Source organism: Gasterosteus aculeatus, chromosome 7 (assembly GCF_964276395.1).
Source record: "Gasterosteus aculeatus chromosome 7, fGasAcu3.hap1.1, whole genome shotgun sequence".
Taxonomy (NCBI): domain Eukaryota; kingdom Metazoa; phylum Chordata; class Actinopteri; order Perciformes; family Gasterosteidae; genus Gasterosteus; species Gasterosteus aculeatus.
This window is the reverse complement of record NC_135694.1, coordinates 21,611,082-21,633,358: the sequence shown is the minus strand read 5'-3', so window position 1 is coordinate 21,633,358 and position 22,277 is coordinate 21,611,082. Positions and strand designations below refer to the sequence as shown.

At 43.1% G+C, this 22,277-nt stretch overlaps 1 protein-coding gene across 1 annotated transcript; it reads left to right on the top strand.

Annotated features, from left to right (window-relative positions):
- Positions 1-2,990: 2,990 nt before the first annotated feature.
- On the top strand, positions 2,991-21,912 carry LOC120822409 (sodium/potassium/calcium exchanger 3). Its single transcript, XM_040182082.2, has 18 exons — positions 2,991-3,178; positions 3,340-3,582; positions 8,750-8,860; positions 14,543-14,619; positions 14,766-14,840; positions 14,955-15,039; positions 15,430-15,533; positions 15,614-15,688; positions 15,788-15,813; positions 16,968-17,021; positions 17,133-17,275; positions 17,374-17,540; positions 17,627-17,870; positions 18,018-18,184; positions 18,394-18,508; positions 18,619-18,731; positions 18,893-18,958; positions 19,344-21,912. The coding sequence occupies exons 2-18, from the start codon at positions 3,480-3,482 to the stop codon at positions 19,452-19,454; spliced, it is 1,836 nt and encodes a 611-aa protein (XP_040038016.2). The 5' UTR covers positions 2,991-3,178; positions 3,340-3,479; the 3' UTR covers positions 19,455-21,912.
- Positions 21,913-22,277: the final 365 nt, after the last annotated feature.

Genomic DNA, 22,277 nt, shown 5'->3' with positions numbered 1-22,277 from the left:
TTAAAGGGTATAGTTTTTATTTTCCTACCGACGAAGGCAGCAGAGAAATATCTCTGTACAAATCACTACAAGTCAGTTGGTCAGGAATACAATATGTTTATACTTTGATGACAACAACAGAGAGTTGCTCCTCCTTTGAGGAGCAGAACCTTTGGAGGACCTCGTGACCTGGAGTGATGAACACTGGAGGTAAAACAGAGCCGAAAAAACCCACTGACAGCAGTCCAGGAAGAAACAGTTTCACGGTCTGACAGCAACAACATGATTTGTCAGAGAGAGGTCATATCAGATCCACTGAAGAGAAGAGAACATAAAACAGACTTACTATGTGCAGTGAGGGAAGCAGAAGGCACCTGAGATCTTAACATATGAAGCTTCTGCCGTAATTTATAGAAAAAGTATAGCAAGTATACAAATATATTCAGTCTGCTTAACGGGACAAAATGCTGAAGGTACTAAATTATTTTGTTTTTAATGTCAATCTGCTTTTACACATCATCATCATAAAACAGCAAGCAAATAGCTGCAATAATATATAGTTGGGGAAAAATTGTGGTAAATCTTCCATATCGGTGGTTCTCTGCCTGCAGGTTTTCATTCGTACCAGCTGGGGTTTTGCCGTGATGATCCAGTTCTAAATCAATCCTGCTGCTGTAATAAAATCCAGTAACTATAAGAAGGATTAAAAAACACTCCTCTCCTTACAAACTGCTTTATGTTCAAAAATGTTTTCCTTTGTTGTTACACATTTTATAATCCTTTAATAAAAATAATAAATGTGTTGGTAGGTTAAGCTCAATCAAAGGTAATATCTTCTCTTAAAGACACTAAGAGGTCAATTTATTTGAGATGAATCCAATTGCATTGAGATTACTTACTGTTGAGAAATCTGATTTAATCTCAACCTTCTGATCTCAATACAACCGTATTGTCATCAAGGCTGAAACATTACCGGCAGGATGCTGAGGATTGTTAAGCGCTTTACGCGTGCTACATATAAATGTGCGGATGTTTGATCGCTTCGGGCCATATAGAGCTGAACGACATCACGGCCTTCAGCAGACCCTTCAACACGGACAGTTTCACTTCCTGCCGCCGAGCGAGCGCCGTGCGAAGCCGAGCTCCGTCCCTCACCACAATAACTGTTAAGACACAGCACCGCTTTGTTTGTCAAGTATTCTCTGTTTAACATCCTGCAGGGAACTCAACAATGCTGACAGAGTACATTAAAAGAGCCGCTTCTGTTTTATCTGGTTCACGTTTTGAAATGATTGGACCGTATTCACACATATTTGCACCTTGGTATAGCAACTATTAAGCGTGATACAATCATTTATGTTGACTTAAATGCATTTTTCATTGAGATTCCTTCTGTGTCACACAAACACATACAGAGATTTAGAGTTAGAGGATATACTTTTAAACCACTTTAAAATCCTTTGAATGCACATTCCCATCTCCCTGATAGCATGAGTTAAGACAAATACACTTTCCGCAGATCCTTCCATGATCATAATACAGCACGACAACATCATACAAACATTCACCAGGGCTCTGTCCTCTGGAAGGCTTTTTCCTAAACACCAGACACAGAAAAGCGCTTCATCTTCCCCACCCTGACGGCAGGAGGAGAGCTGAGGACAACAATGCAACGGCATATGTCTTTATTTGGGGCTGCAGCGCGAGACGGCGTCTTCACCGCGGTCTGTGTGTCACACGCAGCTCAAGGGCTGAACACCAGTTGGACTCATCCGTGCTCTGTAAATACAGAGGCCAAGTAATGAGGCAAGTCAAATTTAACAAAACATCCAATAGTTTATTTATCCAGTCCAACATGGAATACAATTATCTAACATTTAATACGCTGAACTTGAATATTGATAGCAAGAAAACGCGTTCATGTACTCCAATGCAACAATGCAGATGTTCACGTTTGAAAAAGTAAAGGATGCAACCTGTTAATAAGTGATGCACCTCACATAACAAGCCATGTGTTTAAGTCAGTGATAAACGTATCCCAGAGTCCAGCCCTCTTGCCATAAATCAGTTAAACATTAGAAATGGAAAAACACCAGGACACTGTCAGCTTACTGCGGCGACCTTCACTTTTTAATGTTTTTTAATTGAAGTAAAGGTATTCTAATGGCTTTAAATGTTAAAAGGAGACATTAAACAGACTACTTCTGTCTTGCAGTAAGCTTGGTTGGTGTTGTTTTTCTTTTCTGGGAATCCTGCTGGGTGGACCATTAGCTGACAGTTTCTTAATCTTCAACTGGTTCCTGGAAGGTCTCCGTTTGACAAGTAGTCTGTGAATCCCCCAACAGGGTAGCCCCCTATTCTTTCGGCATTTTCATTTGGTAATAATCCAACAGCTGGAGATAAAGGAAATAAGCTTAATTACCTGTAGAGTATCAGTGGCAAAACCCTCTCTTGTATATTGTCTTCTATAGAAAACAAAACAAAAACAAAATCACAGATTCTTACTGCATTATGTCTCTAACTTCATCACCTCCCCCATCAGGGTAGTGTGGAGAAAGTGCTGGGCCAGCTATAATGGCGTGTGTTACTGGTGTTAAACCAGTGAATCACAGGCTCCATGTTCAACGCTATTCCGCTGATCGACAGCTGGTGGCGGAAATACGCCAAAAAAGAAAAGTGCTGCCTCGTAATAGAAGAAGACCGTTTTTTCTTTCTTTTTTTAATCATTTCAAACTGATCAACAAATGTTTCACGATGAGGTAAATGCATTGTTTTGGTAAGAAACACTACTGATAATATAAGACATTTAAAAATAATATTATGGATTTAACAGTGAGCTTCAGTCCACTTATTTTTTATTTATTAGCAAGATCAGAAGGATCGTCTCAATAAACGCCACTCACACGCTGAGCCGCGCGCGCGTGTCTTAATTCTTGGGAGTTTACAACATTTCTGGACCTTATTTTTTCCCGGTGAGCGGGTCGCGTGTTCTGTCGCCCCCTGGCGGCCGCGTGCGGCAGCGCGCCGCGTGAGAGCGAGAGCGAAGGCAGCGCGCAGCTCAGAGCATGTCGCCTCCCGTCGCCGCGCCGCACCGCGGGATCCGCCGTCGACCTTCCGCGCTGTTAACGTGAAGCCCGCCGCGCTCGCGTTCGATAGCGCCTTTTCTCCCTCGCTATGCTCGAGACGGAGGTCTGAGGAGGTGAGCCGGCACAGCGTCTCCTGCTCCGAGTCCGGAGGGGCGTGTAGGGGGGAGGAGGGCGGCGGGGTGGCGGGAGGAGGTGGTGGTGGTGGTGGGGGGGGAACCGGGCTTGTGATTTTAGGGGGATTTCTGCTTATATTGTTTTTTGTTTTTGTTTTTAGACACAACTTGGCACAGGCTTGTCGTTTGCTGCCCGCTGCTGGAGCTGTTTGTTTGCAGGGGGGGGGCGAGAAAAAGTGCGAAACAAGTGTCAGCGAGCGAGCAACAGATGTTTTTGGTGGAAAATGCGTCCGCGTGAGGAATGAGAGCAGCAGCGAGGCACCGGCGGCCCTTCCAGCGGTTCTGCTGCTGTGCAGTCGGGCTGGTCGCGGTCATGTGGCTCGTCCAGGTCATCCAGGCACCAGGTGAGACCTCAATGTACACGCACGCACTTTGGCATTCACATTGGAAAAGTTGTGTTGCATCGACTTGTTAGAAAATGTGCACAGTACAAATCCGGGTTCATTTTATATCAATTTGCTATAAATGTTATATTGATGCTAAACCTGAAGTTATGTAATAAAAGAGCAGGAAATGACTCTACATATTCTAAAACGGATCTACAGGCAACTGTTAGTGACTTGATAAATATCCAACTAGTAGAAAATGCTGCATAATTCATTCATTCGGAGCACATGTAATACTTTATCTTCCAATCCAATCCAATGTACTCCTCCCTCTTATCTATGGATCTAAAAGTCTTCCTTTATGTGCATGAAAATATGAATATTACATATATGCAATGTATGCTGGTCTAGACCTTGTTCAGTGTGCTGTATTATGACACACATAACATTTGATTGCCTGCAGAAAGAAAGCAGTGGCAGAAGTTGAGTATGATTAAGATTCGTGTCCAGCATTGTTCCATTTCTAAGGACCAACACAATGCCTTTAAAGTACTGCAGCACTGCACGTTCTAAATATTGAAATCTTAGTTTCCACCACAGTGTTCAACGTTTCCCAGCTACCGTCCCTCTGGCCACGATTTACTGCTCTTCCCATGCAGGAAGGTGACGGTTTGTTGATTACATAAAGCATGCGGGGATTGTGGTATGTATAAATCCAATCACCAGGGATCAGTGCATCTATGGGTTATTGCAGCTGGACTACGGTTATTTCATCCCTAATCTCAGCAGAATCTGACGTGTCTATTAATAGACTGCCTGCCCTTTTCCTGTGATTGTAGCCCGATTTTTCAATTTGCCAAAATACATTGTTGTTACATTTTGATATTTAATTGGTAAATTGATTGAATTTGTCTGGGATTGTTTGCAAGTATTGTAATTTAAAACCGTTGGAATCATCAACTTCTATACCGTCATGCGCCGTTCAGTCACACCGGCATCAAAAAACGGTGAGCGCGTAGATCTTCGCTCATCTCCGAATTGACAATGTCGCATTGTGCAGCGGTGCACCGAAAAGGAAAACCTCCCCCCACCTCATTATCCCCTCGTCACCTTTACCGACGTGATCACACTCTGTCACGCAGACGCACACGTTCACACCAGCAGCTTCACGCACCCTCTGTGCATCACGACGTGTTGACTGAGTGCACCTTGTTTCAGGGGTGAAAACAGGGGTGTTGGGTTTACGTTTAGGTTTTGAGGCTGCGGTCCGGGCCTTAGTGGCCGTTGCCATTATTATTTATACTTCACCTTTAAAAGATGACCAGAGGAGTTTCATCGGACTGAGATCAAGGCGCCGCGCTCGACTCAAACTATATGAAAGCTCGGGACGGGACGGGTGGCCTGCTGTTTGTAACGGACGCAGGCCGGTTGCTCTCCCAATGCTTGGAGAGTATCACACATACTGTAGCATCCTGAATACCGCTGCTAGTAGAACCATTTATGGATGTGCTAATCCAACCGTCTGTCTCAATGTCGGTGTTTTATGATGTAGTGGTAAAGGGAAGAGTCTCCGGGAGGAGCACATTTAGACAGGTTAAATGATACATTTAACAAATCTTTTTGCGAAAGATGACCAATTATTTTCCATTGATGGAAACGCGGGGGAATTCATTTAAGAAAATGAACATTTCGAACCTGGCTGGACAACTTATTTATCTTAAAGATAGCCGTCCCCTCGTCTGCGCTAGCATGTGGTGAATTCCTTCACAAACATTTATAAATCACAGCAGGAGTGTGTTGAACAGCTGACACATACCGATCCCCTGTGTGTCCGTGTTATTTCTGACAACATTCTGGACTGACTTAAGTTTAGTGCTGATTGAAATGATTTCTTAATTGCGCGCTTCACACAAAGCGGCCTCCATCGCTCGGGGCTGTGGCAATAAACCGACTTATTATCTCTTAAATTGGACATAGCTGTCATTTATTAAACTGTTGCTTACATCCAACAAATACATTAGGACGTCAACCTTTGGTATTGTAGTTCCGTCCTCCTTTTAGTTGCTGAAACAAATAAATCTGGTTTAACTCACTGAAATGATGCGCAGAGCTGAGAGGGAGCAAAGTTGGGGGATTATTCTCTGTAGGCACGCTGGTTGTCATGTGATCTATTAGTAGGAAAAAAGATGTTGATCATAATTATTTTCAAGTCACGTTCTGTAAATTAGAATGTTTTAGACTTTAGCACACTTCTAACGGGGATCCATACAGGACACATTGCATCAATTTGACCAATTTTTAATATTTTGAATCAAGCTAAAGTTCCTGTTTCTTAAAAGACAAATTGTCCCTAATTGATTGACAATTGTAAAAAGTAGTAAATGGAATAAGATTATAACCATTATAACCACAGCTTGGCTTGTGTCAATTATAGCACTTATTATTGAATGATAATAAACGAGTCATATTAACAGAGTCAGCTATTTATGGAACTGGGTTTGAGCTCCTTTTCAAGACCAAATGTCGTTTTATCAGCGCTCTGTTTCCTGCCACATGACCCGTCCTAAATGTTCTGTCTAAATGTCAGGCGGAAGGACTTCTGTGTTATCTATGAGGAAATGTCCTCAGAGTGTTGGACTGACATTTCCTATAAGGTGATACCCATCGACTCTGGCTTCAGAGGCCGCAGTGTTCATCTGCGTCGCCACCGTAGAGGACTTTACGGCCTGAGTCATTTACTAACGCAGAGTGCAGTCCGGCCCTGTGGAGGTGGTGTTTAGGGCAACACCTGAGGAAGCCGGTCTTTCCAGTCGATGTGTTATTGAAGGGGTCAGATGTCTTGTTTCTGCTAAAGAAAGAGGCGACACTGGTTTGTCCTTCCTGAGTGGAGCCGATCATAGCGTACGCATTCAGTCATTCACGTTTTAAATGTAGAGTTGCTGTTCCGGGCCTAGTGAAAACCAAATAGGTGCTAGATAATAATTTACAGCAGTGACCCCATTTGGTCTATGTTCATTCCTGTATTTTTAGTTGTTTTCTGCCTTTAAAATGAAACAAAGTCGCGCATGAACGTCATGAAATAAGCATTTGGCCTGGAGGTTCCCCACAGCCTGCGTGATTATGCTGTTGTGTAGATAAAAAATGAACGATGCTATTTAGCCTCAGTATGATGCACCCTGTGTTTATGTTGCAGCATGTGACAGCAGGATTAACATATTTCCATACAAAGTCCACATTTTGTGTTACATCGGCTTCCTCGCTGACCTTTCTGTGACCTCCCTCCGTTATATTTACATTATAAGCTTTCACCAGACGGTCTTATCTCGAAAAACTCTCTCTTTACACCAAAGTCAGCTTAAACACCATGGGTCACCAACATTTAATGCGCTTCAATGCACGACTCGGGGTCAGAAAGTGAAGGCGAAGACACGAGGTCGGGGGCATTTCCATTGGCTCTCGCCGTGGCGACTCTGCCACTGGGAGAGCTGGCGCTGTGCGCCTGAGGGGCGAAGCAGAACGTGGGCGCTGCATTCCAGCGACGCCGCTGTGTGTGACGGCGTCGTCACCTGCATGTGAGTGCAGCGCTGATTGGCCGACGTAAGCCAGCCAGCGAGGTAAACCCGTGTGTATACTAAACCAATACAAAGCACAGAGCAGCCATGATTACAACACGCACAAATGTCTCACTCTACTTTAACCCTTCACATAGCAAACGGTTCTTTGCTGCCATACTAATGCCCTAAATGTCACATGCAGCTCCTATGTTGATCATTTCTTTACAGGTTAGCAGAACCCGATTTGATTCCAAGTTCCAATTTGCTTGAACAATCCAAAACCCAATCAGTTAGAATGCAACAGAAAAGAAACCTGCAAATCTTCTTCTCATATGAGAAGCTGGAACCAGAGGACATCTTTGCTCAACTACATCTACAGTTGGTTCAGATTGATTTTCCGTCATCTACCCAATCAACTAATCGACAGACCGTTTTAGCAACTGGCTTTTGTTTGCATTTACCACAACCTGAATCTGCAGAGGAAGAAGCATCAGTATGCACTTTCGTCCATCCTGTTTTTCTAATGAGACGACGTGTGGTTTACGAGCTATAAATTTCTCCCAGTGATAGGTGGGAAAAACGCTGCCGAGCCATCTGTGGCAGGCACCCATTTGAATTTCATACGGAACGAGCTCCTCTTGATGCCTCAACATGAAAGCCTTCACGTTTTCTCTCAGCCACGACCGCGGCCCTCATGAAACGGGCTCATTGAGCTGAAGGGTACAAAGAGCCTCTACGACGCCTGGCAGTCACAAAAAGCACCAGACACCATGCTGATTTCCAAATAAAAGGACAGTTTGTAGCGCGATAATGAGCCTCCCACTATCTTCTCGGCCATTGTGGAAAGATATCTGTCGCTGCTGGTGCAGGAAATCTGTGTTTTTGTTCCCGTAGGAGAGATGAGACGCGTTTGTCTCTGGGGAGTTCCTCACCTGGCGGCGTAGTAAAGAACTGAAGCTAACGCAGAGAATAGCTGCTAAGGGATGAGACGCACAGTTGAAATCCACACCATAAAGAGTTCAGTGCTGATGGCGGAGGACAGCTGATGGCAGCATGGAATGAATAACTGAGCCTGCTGCCGACTCCCAGAGCCCGAAACATGAGACCGGCGTCTGTGGAGTAGTCGTTTGACACAAGAATAACTCACAGGACAATCGCTGAAATAGATGCCATTAGTATTGTTGACTTCAGTCAGAAGTTTTGTGATTTCAAATGGATATTAGCTTTAATAAATCAAAGTAGATTTAAAAGAATCGATTAATTGATCAACAAAAAAGTAATAATTATTTTGAAAGCCTAAATAATTCTCAAAAAAATCTTAAATGTCGTCACATTTGAGAATTTGCTGCTTTTCGGGGTTTAACACTTTTTATTAGACAAAACAAGACATAATCTTGGTCTCTTTGCGGTCAGATTTTTTTTTCATAAAGACAAAGAACATCCCAACATTTCTGCTTAAATTATGACAAACAATCAGTTGCAGATCATCTCTTCAACTCTAGATTTATCGTCTAAACAGTTTTATAGTCAGTCAGACCTCGTCTGTCCCTAAATCGCAGCACAGATGGGGGAGGTCTTGGACTGCGTGAAGTCGCTTTCGCACTTAAAAGGCCGCCGTTGTTTTCTAACAGAGACGGAGTCTTCTGGCGTTCGCCCGGCCGTGAACGGGGGGGAGCTGCGATGGACTCGCCGGCTGATGCAGGAGAAGTCGGACAACCAGAGTGTGGATCTGCCGCGAGCAGGTGAGTCCCTGTGGTGCACCCGCATGATGCCGCATGTTCCTCCAGTGTGGACCAGCAAACTCTCCCAGACATCACTCCGGTGATATGGATCATTATCATCCTTTTACCCCTCCTTAAGGGAATGTTTCATTATACACACTGCGAGGCCGTGATGGCTGCATGGGTTGCGTTGGTGGAGGAGATGATTACGATGGTTTGCGTTTGAAAAAGTAGGTTTTTCCACAGAGTTTCGGCAATGCTGAGTGGCGCGTGCAGGCAAAGGAGAAAGGCGCCGTTCCCCGGAGGTTTCTGCGCCGCGTGCAGGTGAACTGGAAGGTCATGCGGCGCTGTGCCAGTGGGACGGCGCGTGTTGTCGGTGTCGAGCTTTGTGTACCGACAGACCCGAGGAGACGGCACGAGAGGAGGCCGCCGAAAGTGAAAGTCAGATTAGATTTTGTAAAGTAGCCTGTCGACGGCGAGGCGCCGAGTTCCCTTCAGTACCTGCCGGAGTCTGGTTGCGCACTGAAAAGGCCGCACGTCTTCAAAGTGCTCCTTATTATCGCAGAGACGTGCAGCCATTGAAAGCCTTAATGAGAAATGAATTGACCCGTGTCTTTGTGTTTCCCGGGCTTATGAGCTCGCTGGCTGACACGAGCCGCACTTGTCAAAGCTGAAATGGGTATTATTGAAGACAGGCAGGAGAATAGCGAAAATAAAGTAAAACAATGAAACATCATCTGCTTTACTGACTGAGTACAATTGGTTACCTTCACATCATGTCACTCTATGATGCAGCTAATATTAGGCTGTTGGTCACAATGTTGCATTGTGGGTCAGAGAAATTTATGCAAATCAAGTTTTTCTAATAATTTACTTTACAAATGACCTGTTTAGAATACCACCTTAAATATGCTCACCTTACAGAGGGTGTGCAACCTAAAAGGAAACCTGCACACAATGAATGATTTGATCCTTTTTACAAATGTAAAACGTGATGTGAAACAGGCTCGACGTGTCCAAGGCGACTTTGTGAAGCATTGGTTCTAGACATTGAGGAACTTTACAGACATATTATGTGTTTCACAGCAGTTGGGGAAAGATTATGATGCCAGGGCGTTCTCATATCGTTTGGCAAAATGTCGGCATGATTTATATCTGGCACTGCCTGTTCTTCCAAATGACTTAAAGATAGTTTGACTAAATACTACATAACAATTAAAAATTAACCTTTTATCACCAAACCTCAAATCTTTATGCCATTTTTTATTTTCTTTAATCTAAAAGGTTTATGATGAACAGTCCTAGCTCCTGATAATTTTATCTCAAAGAATCGTTCCAGTGGAAGTTATTTGCGTTCACAGATGTTCCTGGACATCTCAAACGTCCAGGAACATCTGTGAATATTGGTCTGGCACTCGTGGTAAATTCACACATTAAAAGCACCTGACTATCATTGCGTGTCCTCTTTCATGACATTACATCAGAAGGGATTTCATTTTTTCCACCCATGAGAGAGAAAATGAGACTCCCTGTATTCCGCTACCCAATGACACACATAACCTTTTATCGAGTTCCCGCGTGCAAACAACACACTATCTCTTACGAGCAAATGCTTACAAGACACAAGCGTTGTGTGTACTGTGTGCGTGAAGTGGTTACTTCTCTGCACTAACGCAGTGGAGACGGCATGTAAACAAAGGGCAGGACATAAGACACTCCAGCTCCAGGCTCAGGTGGCCGCCCTGTTCCTCAGCAGGCCGTCTGAGAGTTGTTGCATAATCTGTGGTGTGATTAAAAAGGCCGCCCTGGACCTCGGGGATATTATCTGGGGGATTTCACAGTAACATCCAGGCTGCAGCTGTCCTTCTCTCCTTTCATCCCTCCACTGCTCAACAAGATGGAGACGGTTGTGACCAGCCTTCAGCTGACAGGCGTCGGAGAGCGTGGTTGCTAGGCAACTGAATGCTAAATTTTGCAAAAAAACGCATAGTTTTTTCTTTCAAGCTTTAAAAGTCTAAAGGACTAAAAATAGAGCGCGAGGGGAAGGGATGGGAGTGAATATAAATCATGTAAATGAAGGGAATGGCTCATGCTGTGTGTGTCGTCGGGGCTTGTTGTGTTGTTTATTTTGGCAAGCGACAGTCTGCTGAGAATAGTATTTTTCCACATCCTTGTTTTAGGGGTTTTTGAGAAAGTTGAGAAAGAGAAGCAGGCAGATAATCTTACAGGAACTTGTTTTGGTCTTTAATTTGGATGCCACACAAAGCAAACAGCAGTTATTTCTACCAATAAGTGTTGCCAAATCTTTTGTTCACTCTCTCTCTATCCACAGTAAGGTCGAGTGCGAGGTCTATCTGTAAGGCTCCTCTTAAAATTCTTGTCACTATAGAGAAGATATTTAGCTGCTTCCTCTAACCTAATGTTTAATTTCCTCGTCTAACAAGTCGATGGAGATGCTGCCACATGCTTTCATCATTGTCACATCTAAACCGCCTCAAAGGAAAGCAAATCAAACAACAAACGCACAATTGAATTTACATTCAACACCTGGATGAAATATGGATATTTTTTGATTCCCTAATGAAAAATGCAGTGTGTGTGTGTGTGTGTGTGTGTGTGTGTGTGTGTGCGCTCCATAACATTGGTTTTGTTGATGCACGGCACGTTGATTCCGTAGCTTGACTCCAGGGCGCCTGCAGACTCCCACATCGATAACGTTACTGTGCACCGCCCACTGCCCCGTCATTCAGCTCCACTGAAGCAGCAGCTTGAGTCACACAGCAGCTCTGACGTCCCTCAGTGGAGATTTCGCATATCGTGCCTTCCGTAGAATGTGATTGCCATTGAAGTTGGGCAGGCTTTACTGATTTGGACTTGGATAAAGTACACGTATAAAGACAGGAAAGCACACCCTTTTGACAGAACAATTAACACTGTATTTGCTGGTAAGACGCAAGACTAAAGTCATGTGATCAAAAGGACAACACGATTCGGTTTGAAATAGGCAACGGTGTGTTATGATCGCACTAAATGCTGTTGTGGATTCAACTAAAAGCTAATAAACGTATATATAGCAGAGTCCATTTGTTTTATTATGGTCAGATGCATTAGGGGCAAATCGACCCTTTGCTTCTTGACAAACAGTGTGTCATTTATAACCTCCTGCATTCAATAATGCTGTAGAGTTACATTTACATGTTCAGTGCCCTGCTTCCCATCACAGTTTCTGTTAAATATCAAACAAAACGTCTTTTTGTTGCTTTACAATCATCATAAATCTTCCATACATGACAGTTAAGAAGTCTACAATGAGTAAACCCATTAGCTCCGATATGACTGCCGATTAGTATTGGTGCACACAGTTGATGGTACTGAATGCATCTTGATGCCTCTTCGATATCATTCAACATTACTTATGTCATGCACTTTCCAGTTAGAGACATTTTATTTCATTCTTCCTTGAACTAACTCCTTTAGATGTGAAATAAAAGTGTAATAAATAAAATAAATAAATAAAAGTGCGACTTCGGTTGAGGAGAGATCTTATCTCATCACAACTTCTCCTTACTGACGGTTCCTCCCTTCACATCTCAAGTGTCGCCTCTGCTGAAGTTTGAAGAAATACTTATACAACCGTATATTATTTTACATTAAGTGTTATTTTTAGATGAATGGTATTTGAAGGTATTTGTACACCCTCATTATAAAGGAAAGACCTTTCGTTGATTATTGAACAGATCACTGATTCAGCCGGTTTATTAAAGCTTCCCATTTCCCCTCTGTCTGTTACGTCCATTTATGGTTTACAGCGGTTTAAGTGCAATGCTTGTGAAAAGGTTTGAAGAAATGTACGGGACTATTTCCACTTGAGCTTGCGTAGGAATAAAGAAAAGAAACGTCAGCTGCTGAGACTGACGGACGTTATCTGGATCAGGGGGGAAAGAGTTGTGGCAGCATTTAATGAAGTGATGCTCGAGGCTCGAGTGCAGAGGCGCTGCACACCCATGCAGCTCGACCTCTGATTACAAAACTACTGCCTTCATCCAGCTGATGGCACATCTGGCTTGAATACCAGATTTAGGAAGTTGCAGATGTGCAATCATCTTGAACCTGGGTGGTGGGTTTTCGGGTGTTGCATTGTGAAATCCCTCCATGAGAGTTTCAGCAAGAGACATTCCTGTCCAGTAACCTCCAGTAAGCTGAGACACGCCGCGTATCCTCAACTCCCTCTCTCTCTCTCTAAGGCCTCTCCAGAGGGTTTGTGAGGAAAAAGAAATATTTTTAGACATTATTGGGCAGAGCTGCTGTCACTTTTTTTTCTTTTCATTTTTCATAAACCCCCGACCATGGGAAAAGCATATCACCTCCCCCTTTCTCACTGCTCAGGCAACTGCCTTTCCTTTGGCTTCCTACTGCCACCCATCAAATAAAAGAAAAAAAGAAAAGCTGCCCCTGGGGAGAGTGTTACCATAGCAACTGCCTTCAGCAGAGCAACTCCTCAAAGCATCAATCTGAGGTACGCGTTTCAGCCCCCGGTTTTTCGAGAACAACCTGAGAGTTTATTTTTGGGTTGGAAAGGGGACTGGGTGGCTTTCGGGGGTGTTAGATGGGACGGCGAGACTAAAGCAGAAGGCGAAAGGAACAAAGCCACAGAGAGAGCACAGTTGGCCAAAGCTCGACAGGCCCGATTGGGAAGACGCATACAGAGCAGCTTTCTCGCCGCTTCGCTCCTTCGTGGGATAAGATGACCAGGTTTACATGCTAAGCCTCCGTGATTTAGCAGACCAGCCCCGCCCGGCAATAACAGATGGTGCAGAGAAAGCAGGCTTTGTCCGCTAAGAGAGAAGAACAAAACAAAGGAACTACCGACCTTCGGACACTCGCTCACAACTCCCGTCCTCGCAAATGAAGCACAAGGAGCATTTTTATGGCACAACAAGCGTCCAGGCAGGCGGTGCTGCTTCTCTGGCGCAGACACACATGTGTAAACATCACTGCACAAACATTTACATTTTCTGAACTGAACATAGTCAAATGACTGTCCCCTTTCTGGGGACCATATGGCCTCCTCCTCTGACTCGCTGACACTGTAACGTCAAAGATCAAATCTAATATCCCCGATCACAAGGGACCTCTCTTAATCCATGCTGTGTGTTGTTAAGTTTCCATGCATCATGGCTGATGCCGTGTGCTTATTGTGCGCTCGCCGACCCACTGTTGTCTCACGCAGCAGAGGAGCTATTAATAGCCGCGTGCTCCCCGGTAGTTTGATTTCAACCAGCTCGGCTGGAGTCGTGAGTTGGAGCTGCACCGCACTCGCTAGGCTTTCTTGTGAAACGTCAAGGGAATAGAGGGAAGCAAGGTTTTTGAATTTTTATTTTTATTTGAACCTCAAAGAAGAACAGGAAGCAGCTGCCAGTTTCACTTCCTGTCTAACGGTTCAGTGCGAGGCGTCTACGAGATGTTATTGCGGGTTCTACCACGTCTGAAAGAAACCCAGGAAGATGACACACATTTTAAATCATTACTTCTATTCGTTAGGTCTTTCAATAAATATTTTCACAAAATCAACCTTTGTGGTTGTATCAGAAATTAGTGAGAAATTAATCAAATGATTTAATATATAAAAAAATATGTAGTAATGAAAGGAAATATGCACCAACAATATGTGTATATGTGTACATCATGTCCATCACCCTGCAGCCATCCATGAGTTTCCAGAGGACATCTTTACAAAGGAGCAGAGGAAGAAGGGGGCCGTTTGTCTGCATGCACTGTGTGTGAGTATGTCACGCCGCATCTCTTGACACCCGCAGACGCCGACATGTATCACAAACCAACAACTACTCTACTACTTTATTGTATGAAAAGGCAGCCTGTGCACGTGTACCTGCACTCTCTCATCTGGGCCCAACTGTGCTTTTAGGCCATCTACATGTTCTATGCCTTGGCCATCGTCTGTGACGACTACTTCGTCCCATCCCTTGAGAAAATATCTGAGGTGAGACAAACGGCACCGACCCGCCATCAGATATCATTTTGTTGGTTCAATGAGATTCATATTTTCTTATTCCTTCCTATTCTGAGCTTCCTCTTTTTTCTTCGTATCATTCAGAACCTGCAGCTCAGTGAGGATGTGGCCGGTGCGACATTCATGGCGGCAGGCAGCTCGGCTCCAGAGCTTTTTACCTCTCTCATTGGTCAGTAGTTTAGCCAATCGCGACCCAGTACCAGATGTGCCAGTTGTGACAATAATGCCAGTAGTAGTTTCATGCATTATTAGCTTTTTAACTTTGTAACATGTCAGTATATTGAGATGCTTCACAGCTTCTGCAGTGCCTAAGTCATCCAGGAGATGTCAGCAGAGTCTTTAAGACAATTGAAAACCGTAAAAGGAGTTTTAGCTTATTTTTAGGTATTTTCATAGTTAAGCGACAAGTGCTAAATACAGAGCCGGATGGCTCGTGTTTCTTTGTGTAATAAAAATAAGACGATGAGACAAGAGGCACCACAGACTGTTTGGATTTGATCTAATCTGAATTCCGATTTCCTCTCCTCCTCCTCTGTGTGACCCCCCCCCCCTCCCTCAGGTGTGTTCATCACCAAGGGAGACGTCGGGGTCGGTACGATCGTTGGCTCTGCCGTCTTCAACATTCTGGTCATCATTGGCCTGAGTGGGATCTTCGCAGGCCAGGTAGGGAAAGCGCGTAGAACGTGTTGCACGCATCTCTCCCCGAGCGAAGGCACGCGGGTATTCATAACGTTTCTCCACAGACGGTGGTTTTGACGTGGTGGTCGCTGTTTAGAGATTCATCCTACTACATCCTCTCCGTACTGGCCCTCATCATGGTGAGAGTTTCTGGTTGGTGCTTTGTGAGGTAAAATAATCAGTCACTGTGTGTAAATCGTCCACGTTGTGCTTTAAAGAATGAATTGTCCCCTCTTTAGGTTATCTACGATGCCACAGTTGTCTGGTGAGTCCACGTTCCTTGAGTTCTATTTGTGTCACGTGATCATGTTTCCCAATGGAGCATTTCTGCAGCAGGTATCTGAATTCATACCAACACGGATCTTCAAGTTCATCTCGGCCCCATTGCACCCTGATTTGTGTGAACTACGTCCCCCTCAAATGATGTGATTAGAATTATAAAGATTAGTTACATATTAGATCGCTTTGGTTCTTGATTCGTATGTGACAATAACAATAATATCTAAACAAATATTCCGAGTCGAGTAAACTTAAAATAAAATAAATGGTTTTATTTGTGTGAGGTAACTGTCATCACAAATGTAGAGTTTCCCTCTTACATCAATATCTTTAGTGTACCTGAATATTTGAGCCTGGTCCCAATGAAGGTCTCAAGCCGTAATGCTTTGATCCAAGTAGCAAAGTGGTTCTATATATTACAAGAGATGTAGTTTATAGAACAACATAGAGGGATGACTTTTAATGAGTTTTACTAGAAGCCTTGACTCTCATCATTCAACCTAAGGCCTTTTGTAAAAGAGAAACAATAAAAAGGAAAAAAAAGTCCCTCCGTTGTTGTATGTGTCGGTGGTTTTAATGAAAGAGCAGATTTATTTATGGCTTTAATGTGGGTTGTAGGTTCATCAGTGATTTATAGCAGGCTGTTTATTGAATCAAAGTGTGCCGAGCATTCCTGGCATATTTCACCTCACCACTGTGCTCCTTAATATTCTTTGTAAGATTTGTTTCCCAGCTCCTTTTGCCAAATTCACTGCATGCTCCCATTGTCGGAGGTATGCGTGTGCTCTGTGGAGCAGTGCTTATCCAGTGTCTACGCAGGCTTAGTGGACCAGGAGTAGATGGGCAGCGAGTGTGGATGCGTTTTCAGGAGTACACAGTTCTACTTCTACTGTTGACCAAATAAGCAACACCAGAAAGAAATGTATTTTTTTTTCATCACATCAAAAACTCAACTAATCTTTCTTTTATAATAAATATAAAATGTTTTTGGTCAGAAATATTTTGAAATGACATTTAATGGCTTGTATGTATGTAAGTATCATTAAAGAATGATTTAAGATTAACTCATTCTATTATCTGTTATATGTTCAATTGCAGTGCAAATACCAGACTAACACACAGATATTACTTGCTGTGCAGGTGGGAGTCACTGCTCCTCATGACTATGTATGGGATCTACATCATAATCATGAAGTAAGTTTACCAAAACACTAAGCAGTCATCATTTCTCCACCTCCACACCTCTTATTGACGGTGTATGTAGATATAAATATGAGCAGACAATACCTGTTTGTTTGGTTGCAGGTTCAACTCCCAGCTGCTGGCGTTTGTGACCCGTCGTCTCAGGAGCTCCGGGCCGTGCTGCCTCGGCTCAGAGAATCTCACGGACGACAAGACGGGGGAGGAGGCCTCCGCCTGCAACACCTCCATGGTGCTTCTTAACAAAGGTCAGACGATGTGTGAATACTCTTCTCCTCTTTTGCTGCTGTTGGTCTGTTGTCTCACAGTGTCACATGCATATATATATTATACCACTTTTTCACAGGCCAAGGCAATGGTCAGGAGGCTCATCCAGTCATCATGGTGGATGAGCTTCTCATCCTCAACCCCCACAAGTTGTCCTTCCCTGACGCTGGCCTACGCGTCATGATTACGCCCCACTTCTCCCCCCGCACCAGGCTCTCCATGGCAGGACGCATGCTCATCAGCGAGGTATTTGATGCACATACAACGCACATAACACACATTCTCTCCAGACCCCCAGAATAAAGGCCGACGTCCCCGTTGTCCTCTCGTAGAGACAGAGGCTCGTCCAGAGTTCGAAGGGTCAGCGGGACGGCGAGACTAGCCCCGCGTCCCGAGCTGGATCAACCAGTAACAGTCTGAAGAGGACGGGCTCCTGCACTCTGGAGAACGGCAGCAGGAGACCTGTGATAGGAGCCACTGAGTCAGGAGACAAGCCTGGAGTGGAGTCGGGCCTAACGGAGGAGGAAGAGGAGGAGGAGGAGAATCACAGGATTTTCAGCCCTGTGCGCATACCAGGTGAGGAAGATCCACCACGAGGTGCGAAAAGATCTTTCATCCATTTGTTGACCGCTTTGCTTTTTGATTCAAAAGCCAATCGATGGCTGACAAAGCCTTGATGTCTTGACAACGTGCCCTCCTGAATGCCCCGAATGCTCTTCACAGGTAGCTGCTGTGCGCGGGTGACGTGGATGATCAAGTGGCCTCTCGGCCTCCTGCTCTACTGCACTGTGCCCAATTGCATTCTCCCGCGCTGGCACCGCTGGTTCATGGTCACCTTCGTGGCCTCCACCCTGTGGATCGCTATCTTCTCCTACCTCATGGTGTGGATGGTAAGACTGTGATTTTCAATTCGGAGTAACCACGAATAAACGGTCACAGATGCTTGATGGGGCTATTTGAATGTTAGGATCTTTATTCACTTTGTAGTTAAGGATTCAGCTATTTGTTGAGAGAGGCAATGAAACTCATTTTTTGCACCAGCTTTAAAATGCTCCCTGTGTGTATACTCACCTCTGATGTGTCCTAATGTTTGCATCAGGTCACTATCATCAGTTACACACTAGACATCCCAGACTACATCATGGGTATAACGTTCCTGGCAGCAGGGACCAGTGTGCCGGACTGCATGGCCAGTCTGATTGTAGCTCGACAAGGTAAAAGAAATAAAGGCTCCCAAATGTTCTGAATCTCTCACTGCAAGTACCGTTGTCTCTTTGTGGTGTGAGTGCTTCCGTTCAGCATTTCCCATCATTTCCCTTTTCAGGGATGGGAGACATGGCGGTGTCTAACTCCATTGGCAGCAATATCTTTGACATCCTGCTGGGTTTGGGTTTCCCGTGGGCTTTGCGGACCCTTGTGGTGGAGCACGGATCATCGGTATGCTTACACTTTACCTTCAAAACAATCTCTCTTCCTTCTGTATGTGACGCACTAATGTCTGTACTTGTTTCAGAGGGCTTTTCAAAATTCACACATTTCGCTTTTCACTTCTGTTCAACGGTCATAAAATTGTGACACTTGTTTTTCTTCCCCCAAAGGTCTCCATAAATAATAAAGGACTTGTGTATTCTGTCGTCCTGCTGCTGGCATCTGTGTTTCTGACGGTGAGGAAACCATTTTCTAAAATGATGCTTTATAAATTGAAAATAATAAATGAATGAATCTCAAACGGTTGCTGTACTCCTGTACATGATGCTTTATGGAGGTTTGTTTTGCAGCTTTGCAGCTTAAAATGTAATGTATGCAGGTATAGATAACAAAACTATGTTTTTAATTAAAGTATGAATGCATATTCACAGTCTACAAGTCCCCTCTTGAGATTTCACCTAAACACAATTAATGGTTTGACAATAATTGCACCTGCCTTTGGATAAATATCCTGGTGTCTCGAGCTTTAACATTTGTAGAAAACCAAAACCTTCAAAAGAAACTGCTGTATTCCCGTTGAATCATTTCGGCTCTTCCACATGCCTGCCTGTCTGCTTCCAGGTGATGTGTGTTCATCTGAACCACTGGAGGCTGGATCGCCGACTGGGTCTGGGGCTGTTGTTCCTTTATGCCATTTTCCTGCTGTGCTCCATCCTCTTCGGGCAGATGTGAGGCCCTACGGTCAAAGGTCAACCCCTTTCAGACTACACGATGAGTACGCGACGAGTACCTCGCTTTCTACCACACGTCCTCCTCCCCGAAGCCGAAAAAGGGCGACAGCAATGTTCTTATGAGAGTCTCTGTGCACCTCTGTAGGGCTGACGAGGGCAATACTGCACACATGCAACTACACAACCACACACACTAAAGTCTTTTATCAATAGCACAATGTTTCTCCTATTTGTACAGTGCTGCGTCGTTAAAGTATCAATTTGGGTGACTTACCAAAATATGACATGGTAGATGTAAGTAGCCGGCTTGTAATATATATAATAATATAATATAATATAAATACATGTGGAAAAAGAAGTGACAAGTGGCAACAAAAAATGGCAAAAAATATTTGGTAAAGGTTTTTTTAAATGGATCTGTCACCACTACTTAATTAAAGCAATAAGCCATTCTAATTGAAGAGTCTCGCTTGGTGTCACTTTTAAATGTATAATATTATTTATGTTAATGCTCTGAAGGCTGCTGCAGCCCCGCTAAATAACCACAGGGTTAATTATGAGTGGATTTCAACAACAACACTGCAATCAAAAGTTATTTATTATAAGGAGTCTATACGGTTTCTGTTGGTGAGGAGTGCTGAATAGTGTGAACATCTCTGGTAACAGGACACAGTTTGAAAACGTTAATTTACGGTAGAGGAAATGACAGACTGACAGCCAAAAGAAATCACAATTATCTAGAATGAATTAGGAAACAGGATGTATAACTAAGATCTGAAATCCATAGTTGCTTCTGGTGAAACTGGTCTTAATTTGAAGAAACAAATAAAGTTGCCTCAATGATTTGAGGAATATGCGGAGGATAGTTTCGGTGAAGTTGGAACGTTTTTATGAAAATAGAAGAAACGTAGCAGATTGAAATAGTCTGTTGGCCTGTTTGTTTTAAATGTAGAACCTGTACAATAAGTGTGGAGATTTTTAAATCCATTTAAAAAGTAGCACCTCCGAACCGATGATTTAGACTTTACTCCTACAATAAATGGCCGCATGTATGTGTCAGTAGACCTTTAGAACATACACATCGATATGAAAATGCACATTATTGTGACAATATTTTGACAATTTTGTCAAACTACTTATAAGCAAGTATTGGTACAGCCTAATGTACGTAAAGAGATTGACGTAGTGTTACAGTATTTTTAGACTAATATATATATAAGGGACTTCTATAAGTATCACAATCTTTGATGACTTTGAGTGCAGGTTAGCTGTAAAACGTCACGTTTAGGTACGACAATCGGTGTTTGTATTGTTTCTTGTACATTTTATGAGATTATTTAACTTTGGTGGAATATTTTTACTGATCAGGACAGAAGCGAACATTATGCACAGATAATGCTGTTTATTCTATGTGTGTATACACCTGCTGCTCCTCTGTCCTTTTCACAGGATAGATTAATGGAGCACGACAATTTGGACATATTAAGATAATTCGATTGATAGATTCAAGACTAAATGTTCCACCAAAGGGAGCGGGGCAGTTTTTTCAAATGGCTGCATTATTATTATCATCATCATCATTGTCTACTCGACAACACTTTTTACTGTTTGTAAATGTTGAATAATTGACATAGTTTTACAATAATGAATGTCATACAGAGACTAGTTTTGTGATGTTTTTGATATTTTTAAAAGAAAATCCATATAATCTAAGCCTATTTGTGAATTATTGTAACAAGATGAATGCATGTCTGTTTGTTTGGTGGAATTTGAAGGCTGTTCTGTCAGACTAGCACTGATTTTATGAGGTGTGAATTCAATTGCAGTCTGAAATCTTTTCAGCACTAAGATCTTTTATTACAGTATTGATTCATTAGAAAAACCTTAATTCAGGCATGAAAAGACACATAAAATGAAGCTCCGGTTTACAGGTTTGAATTGGGTTTAAAAGACCAATAACAAAGCTATTAGTTTGTTAATTGTTTGAATCTTTGATCACGCAAAACTGTAATTTGCAGCTTATGAAATGTGAGGATTTTCTCTTGAAAAATGTTGACAATGATAGAAAACGTTTCTTCTTTCCTGCTTTTTAGTTAGCAAAGTGCCACTTTGATGTACATCCTCAACCATCATTAACTGACTGTGTTTTTTTCCAGGAGATGATTTACAGCAGCTTATGATGCTACATTGTGCTTTCACTCAGCCGTCGGCAGTCTCTCCTGTAAACTCTTGTATTCAGATCTACTAATAATCTCAATACGCTAGTCATTGCTACTGAGAAGCACAGCAGCACCAAAGCAAAGGGTTGAATTCCAGTACTTCTGCTACTCAAAGAATGTTCTCTTTATTCTGCTGGGATCTTAGGAGGTAGTGGCTGTTAAAGAGGTGAAATGTATTGCTTAGAGGTCGTATTGGATCATAGACCTATCTTGAGACCAATAAATAACGTGCAATAACAATTGATCGCTCACCTGTGATTTTTTTTGGATGGAGCTGCCTGAAGTGGTACAATTTCTAGCCACATACAGCCATGTAATGAAATCGTCCTCGTAAAAAGAACTGAGAAACTTAGGATATAATTCATAGCGATGCACGAGTGCTAATAAAACACTGATGCATGTAGAAGTACAGAAATGTCATGAAAGCTGTCTCAGCCTTTGAAAATGTCAAAAAGAATGGCTTTAAATGTATATCTTCATTGTAAAAACATTAAGTAAACATTGTTTAAATGTTAGTATTTTGCAAAAGATTAAGTATAGTATCTTAAACAGTAGTCCATCTATTGGAAAAATGGGCCATGAGACTTTTGCACAGTAATTAACAA